General features: G+C 44.9%; 1 protein-coding gene across 1 annotated transcript; it reads left to right on the forward strand.

Annotated features, from left to right (window-relative positions):
- The first annotated feature begins 664 nt into the window (after positions 1 to 664).
- On the forward strand, positions 665 to 5,376 carry EEF1A1 (eukaryotic translation elongation factor 1 alpha 1). The gene is made up of 8 exons (XM_059400150.1): positions 665 to 756; positions 1,770 to 1,947; positions 2,216 to 2,395; positions 2,508 to 2,804; positions 2,904 to 3,054; positions 3,151 to 3,407; positions 3,490 to 3,724; positions 3,818 to 5,376. The coding sequence occupies exons 2-8, from the start codon at positions 1,804 to 1,806 to the stop codon at positions 3,940 to 3,942; spliced, it is 1,389 nt and encodes a 462-aa protein (XP_059256133.1). The 5' UTR covers positions 665 to 756; positions 1,770 to 1,803; the 3' UTR covers positions 3,943 to 5,376.
- Positions 5,377 to 7,105: the final 1,729 nt, after the last annotated feature.

Raw genomic sequence — 7,105 nt, forward strand, 5'->3', positions numbered from 1 at the left:
GTCACCGCCACCGAGGTGAACCCCTTAACGGATTCTCGAGCTGTGAAGGCGGCCCTTTGCGTCCTCCGACCCTCGTGGCCCTGAGTGCCCGGGCCTTGTACTTCTCTGTAGCCCGGAGGGGATCTGAAGGCAGGGACCGGGGAGGAGCCAGCCCGGGACAGACCTGCGACGAGCGGAGGAAGCGGCTCAAAGGGACTGTCCCGGATCTTCGGGAGGACTAGGCTAAAAACTGGAGGGCTATGGCCAAGGAGAAGAATACTCCAAATCTCCACAGCATCTTTGCAGTTAAACCAGGAACCGTATAGGGAAGACTCTATACTTCCCCGCCGGGCCGCCTCCTCGCCGCCCCCACCCTCCTCAGCTGGAGCTAAGAGTAATTCATACAAAGAAGGACTCGCCTCTGCCTTGGGGAATCCCAGGGACCGTCGTTAAACTCTCGCTAACCTAGAACCGAAGGATGGCTCGTCCTCGCCTCCCCACCCACTCGCTCTCGTCGTCATCGGGGTCGAGAGGAGCATGCGCGAGGCGATGTGTGCTCTTCAGTGGGCTGAGCGTACATCGCCCACGGTCCCCGAGACGTAGGGGGAGGGGACGGCGATTGAACGGGTGCCTGATGGAGTTGGCGCGGGGTAAACTGGGAAAGTGGTGTCGTGTGCTGGCTCCGCCCTCTTCCCCGAGGGTGGGGGAGGACCGTATATAAGTGCCGTAGCCGCCGTGAACGTTCTTTTTCGCAACGGGTTTGCCGCCAGAACACAGGTGAGTGCCGGGTGTGGCTTCCGCGGGCTTGGCCTCTCAGAGCCGGCTCCGGCCCTCGCGTGCTTCTAGCAACTGCCGCGCTACCGAGCTACTTTCCGATGTTCTTGACCCCGAATTTAGGGTTGTGAGTGGGTGGGAAGTTTCGAGGCCTTGCGGTTTTTTAGGACCTTCTTCGCCTCGTGGTTGGTTTGAGGCCTGGCTTGGCTGGTGTGGCGGCCGCGTGCGAGTTCGGCCGCACCTTGTTCGGTGGAAACAGTCGTTTTAAGTCCAGACGTCTAGCTTTTAAGAAAAAGTCGCTATGGTTTTTTTCCCGTCGACACAGGTTGGCGGAGGTTGGTCAGGATCTCAACCGGGTGGGCCTTCCGCGGTCCTCGGGTTCTTGGGGTGTGGGGCCGCCGCGAGGCGCGGAGGGCGGCGGCGAGGCCCTCTCGTCCCGGCGCACATGTACGACGAGGCGGGGGAGGGGGGCCCACGAGCCGTGGCCTCCGAGTCGGACGCGGGGGAGGCTCGTGGAGTGGGCCGGGCGGCTTTGGTGCCCAGCCTCGCGCCGCGATATGCGGTCCCCACCCCGGGCGGCAAGGCCGGCCCGCTCAGCACCAGTTGCGTGCGCGGAAAGATGGCCGCTCTCCGGCCCTACTGCAGGGAGCTCAAAATGGAGGACGCGGCGGCCCGGGAGAGCGGGCGGGTGAGTCACCCACACAAAGGAAAAGGGCCTTTCCCTCTTCGGCCGCTGCTTCCTGTGACCCCACGGTGTACCGTGCACTGTTTTGGCACCTCGGTTTCTCCTCAACGCCTTGGAAGCAGGCCGCCTTCGGGGGGGGGGGGGGGGGGGATTTTATGCGGTGGAGTTAGCCCCACGCTTAGTGGGTGGAGACGAGAGTTGGGCCAGCTTGGCACTGATTGTAATTCTCCTTGGAATTTGCCCTTTGCGAGTTTGGGTCGTGGCTTATTCTCAAGTCTGCAACCGTAGTTTCAAGGTTTTTTTTTTTTTTTTTAACCCACCTTCAATTTAGGTGTCGTGAAAACCACCGCTCATCCTAAACCAGAATGGGGAAGGAAAAGACTCATATCAACATTGTTGTCATCGGACACGTAGATTCGGGCAAGTCTACCACTACTGGTCATCTGATCTACAAATGTGGTGGGATCGACAAAAGAACTATCGAAAAATTCGAGAAGGAGGCTGCTGAGGTAGGTACATTAACCTTAACCATAAGGAGAAAGATAGTTCAAATAAGCCAACAAGTGTTAACTGCCCCAAACTAGGCACTAGTTAATACCTGAACGTGTTAATTAGGGTGGAATAAATTAGTGTTCCCTTAGATAACTCAGGGAAGTAAGTTAAAGCTATTTAACAGCTGTAAAATGGAGTTGAGAGTTTGCTTAAGTGGGAGTAATGGATTTCAGGTTGAAGTATGGTTATGTTTAGTTACATAGTAACTGTTCTTAATCCTTACAGATGGGAAAAGGCTCCTTCAAGTATGCCTGGGTCTTGGATAAACTGAAAGCTGAACGTGAACGTGGTATCACCATTGATATCTCCCTGTGGAAATTCGAGACCAGCAAGTATTACGTGACCATCATTGATGCTCCAGGACACAGAGACTTTATCAAAAACATGATTACAGGCACATCCCAGGTTTGTAGGATTAATAGCTAGAAAATCACTAGATTTAAATGCTCCATCGGAAAAGGGGGGGAGTTCATTTTTTGGAAAAACACTTAACGGGGTAGGTCTTTTTTTTTTAAAGGCTGACTGTGCTGTCCTGATTGTTGCTGCTGGTGTTGGTGAATTTGAAGCCGGTATCTCCAAGAACGGGCAGACCCGTGAGCATGCCCTTCTGGCTTACACACTGGGTGTAAAACAACTAATTGTTGGTGTTAACAAAATGGATTCCACTGAGCCACCCTACAGCCAGAAGAGATACGAGGAAATTGTTAAGGAAGTCAGCACCTACATTAAGAAAATTGGCTACAACCCCGACACAGTAGCATTTGTGCCAATTTCTGGTTGGAATGGTGACAACATGCTGGAGCCAAGTGCTAATGTAAGTGACGTCAAGACTTTTAGAGAAAGTGATGTGTCAAATTTTGACGTTAAATGACAACTCTTTTTGGGGAACGCTAATGGGCAATCTTGTTTTTAGATGCCTTGGTTCAAGGGATGGAAAGTCACCCGTAAAGATGGGAATGCCAGTGGAACCACACTGCTTGAAGCTCTGGATTGCATTCTGCCACCAACTCGTCCAACTGACAAGCCCTTGCGTCTGCCTCTCCAGGATGTCTACAAAATTGGTGGTAAGTTGAATATTTCTTAATCAGAACGTAATTGTGTAGGTTGCCATGTTTTCTTCACAATAAGGTAGTTGACACCACACTTGTCAAATATTTTAGGCATTGGTACTGTCCCTGTGGGCCGAGTGGAGACTGGTGTTCTTAAGCCTGGCATGGTGGTCACTTTTGCTCCAGTCAACGTTACAACTGAAGTCAAGTCTGTTGAAATGCACCATGAAGCTTTGAGTGAGGCTCTTCCTGGGGACAATGTGGGCTTCAATGTCAAGAACGTATCTGTCAAAGATGTTCGTCGTGGCAATGTGGCTGGCGACAGCAAAAATGACCCACCAATGGAAGCAGCTGGCTTCACAGCTCAGGTAACAACTTTTAAAGTGGCAATGTTCTTACTGCCAGACTCTTGTCTTTTGAGACTTACTAAATATAAATCTTTACTTAAAGGTGATTATCCTGAACCATCCAGGCCAAATTAGTGCTGGATATGCACCTGTGCTGGATTGTCACACAGCTCACATTGCTTGCAAGTTTGCTGAGCTGAAGGAGAAGATAGATCGTCGTTCTGGAAAAAAGCTGGAAGATGGTCCCAAGTTCTTGAAATCTGGTGACGCTGCCATTGTTGATATGGTTCCTGGCAAGCCTATGTGTGTTGAGAGCTTCTCTGACTATCCTCCTCTGGGTAAGGAGGACTTGAGTGTAATTAGGAAATTATTGAAGCTGGGAAAAAATTGCTTGGTAGAATCTGATGGTAATCTAAAATTTGTTTTCATAGGCCGTTTCGCTGTTCGTGACATGAGACAGACGGTTGCTGTGGGTGTCATCAAAGCAGTGGACAAGAAGGCAGCTGGAGCTGGCAAGGTCACCAAGTCTGCCCAGAAAGCTCAGAAGGCTAAATGAATATTATCCCCAATACCTGCCACCCCAGTCTTAATCAGTGGTGGAAGAACGGTCTCAGAACTGTTTGTGTCAATTGGCCATTTAAGTTTAATAGTAAAAGACTGGTTAATGATAACGATGCATCGTAAAACCTTCAGAAGGAAAGGAGAATGTTTTGTGGACCATTTGTTTTTTTGTGTGTGTGTGGCAGTTTTAAGTTATTAGTTTTTAAAATCAGTACTTTTTAATGGAAACAACTTGACCAAAAATCTGTCACAGAATTTTGAGACCCATTAAAACAAAAGTTTAATGAGAAATCTGTGTTTTCTTTTGGTCAACACTGTAACCTTGTACTATTAAGTAAAAGGGTAAGTTGCACAGATCCTGTTTCTAAGGTTATATGCTGAAACTGAAATTTCAGGTAACATTTTTTCCTGGGTGGGATCTTGGAGTCTTCACTTTGTCTAAGGGAAGGAAATGGTAAAGTACATAGTAAAAAGAAAGCTACGGGAGAAGTCGTTTAGTGCAACACAATTTACATAAGCAAAGAATGACCACAAGACAGTCTGTACTATAAACAGGTTAAGTTCTATATACCAAAGTTAATGTGTTGCATATAAAACTTCTATCACTATGGAGTAAACTTGATACATTGTCACATGTTAATTTCCCACTTACTGGAATGTTTAATGTCCCATTTATAAATACTGTAAAGTAGTTTAAAGTACCTAAAAGAAGCATTTGGTGACATTCTTAATGGTAGTTAATTTTTTCTCCAGATTTTAGATGAAAAGTCTAGAAGTTTTCTACGGTCCCATAAGAACTAGAAATCCACTTAAAATAGGAATTTTCATCTTTAAAAGAGCAAGTTTGGGGTGAAGAGGGAACTGGAGATCAAGCCCAGTTTGAAGAGGTGTGATGGTCAGATACTAAAATTTAGACTGGAGTTGTAGGGTAAGCTTTTTTTTAGTTTGAAGTTATTTTGGAGGTTTTTCCAAGTGTCATTCCAAAAACGGAGTATTGAATGATAGTTGGAAGTAATGAACAGGATGTAAAAAGATCTTAAAGATTACTGTGGTGATTTTATAATTGCATATAGTAATAAATTTCTAGTGTTTGGGTGATAACCATCTAATTTTTGGCAATAGATAGCTGGCAAATCTCAGCACTGGTGCATTTGATGAAAAAACAATCGACCATTTGAACTTAGTTCTCTTGAGTAGGCTTTTTTCTTAACGAAAGGGGAATTTATCAGGTAACTATCAGGCAAAAAGCAGAGGATAACCTGGTAGGTAAACAATGCTGAGTGAAATGCGTACTATAGCAACCATAGGCAATAGGAAATGACTACAGTTGAAAAGATGGGCATTTTCTAAGGTAAAATGGTCTTTTAATGATACTACCAGGAGCACTGATAAGGCCTGTAAATAAACTAATAAAAGGTTTTGTCTGCAACTTCAAGTATTTTTTACTTGTCTGTGCAAATGTGCTGTTGGATTTAGTGTTAGAGATGACCTAAGTTTTCTTAAAAATCAGTAAATGGTAGCTGGCATAAGTTTCGGACGATGCTTTGCTTGAAGGGATTTGTTCCATGCCCTAAAACCAAACCAGAGAATTCATCCCACTAAGTGGAAGGATAGGAAGGAGCGGGGGTAGTGTCCAGGAAAGTTCAGCTTGCCTAGTGTGCTTAACTCTATAGACTCAATACAGATAATGACCTTGGTTTGAGCACCATCTACTGGTGGTCACTACAAATTAGTTTGAAATCTGAAATTAAAGAGATAGAGCATCTTACTTGAGCTCTTTTGAGTTTTTTATACTAAATGCATTTTGTGTTTGAATTGAAAATTGAGCCAGAATGCCCCAAACGGATGCTTTGACCTTCATGTCCTAAATTGGCCAGCTGCTGAATTACCCATGTTTGTAAGGAAGCTTAGATGGGAGCTTGTTGACCTTTGTCCCAGGAATTCTGGTGAGATTTCAGAACTTGAAACCAAAAAACTTTCTGGTTTAGGAGTTAAAACATTTTTCAGTAAAGCATAATCTGATTTTTTTAGAAAACTATTTTGGTTAGTCATCCAATGCTCGGAATATGCAATCTAAAATAAGTTTTCAGACAGATCAGAGCTCAATTTTTTATACCCTTGCTGTCATTTACCTCACAAGAGCATGAGAATTAATCTGGTTAGTTGAGTCCTGTCCATTAATAGTTATTGGCTATACAGATAGAGTCCTTGATTTTAGTAGCTTTCAGTATGGGGTATAAACATAAATATTAAAAAACTGGATTTCATGTGTATTAAGTTGAACTTTTGCAGGTTGATGACCGCTCAATGCAAAATAGATTTTGTGTACTCCGTTACCTGAAATGGGCAACTCTAGAAAAAGGGTGACAATTTCTTGTGTGTTAATGTGACATTTTTGATAGACTTTAAGATTGGTAGCCAAATGTTTACCTCATTTTTTACCACAAAATGCAGAGGTTTAGTCAACTGAAAGTTAAGATTAACATTCTGGAGTTAACCACTAGCTTGCAGGGGGTCAACAATGAGCTCTGTGTCCTGGAAGGAAGGGGGGGTGCATGTTTTAGTTGAGAGGAGGAGTAAGACCGTTTCACCCTTTTTTGTTTACCTTCCTGAAGTGTGGTTTTTTTTTTTTTTTAATAACCTGTTTTATAATACCTTTCACTACCAATGCATAGATCGTTTTCCATGTAGGTGGTATCAGAGTCCTTCCCATTATTTGCAAGTCTGGGAATTTCCTTGACTTAAAACTAGAATTGAAGCCTAACAAATACATGGTCTTAGTGATTTTTTTGAAGAGGGAAAAAATTGATGAAACTGCCACATATTTTCCTGAAAGGTAATTGACTCCCTAATCCAATGGAAATCTTTGGGAGGGACCATATGATTTTGTACTTTACTTTTTTTAAAAGATTTTATTTATTTGACAGATCACAAGTAAGTAGGCAGAGAGGCAGGCAGGGAAAGAGGGAGAAGCAGGCTCCCTGCAGAGCAGAGAGCCCGGGGCTCCGATCCCAAGACCCTGGGATCATGATCTGAGCTGAAGGCAGAGGCTTAAATTAACACTGAGTCACCCAGGCGCCCCTGTTCCTTTTCTTAATTTTTGTGTTCCAAGATTCATTGCTTATGCACCACAACCAGTGCTCCATGCAATATGTGCC

Source organism: Mustela nigripes, chromosome 5 (assembly GCF_022355385.1).
Source record: "Mustela nigripes isolate SB6536 chromosome 5, MUSNIG.SB6536, whole genome shotgun sequence".
Classification (NCBI taxonomy): Eukaryota; Metazoa; Chordata; class Mammalia; order Carnivora; family Mustelidae; genus Mustela; species Mustela nigripes.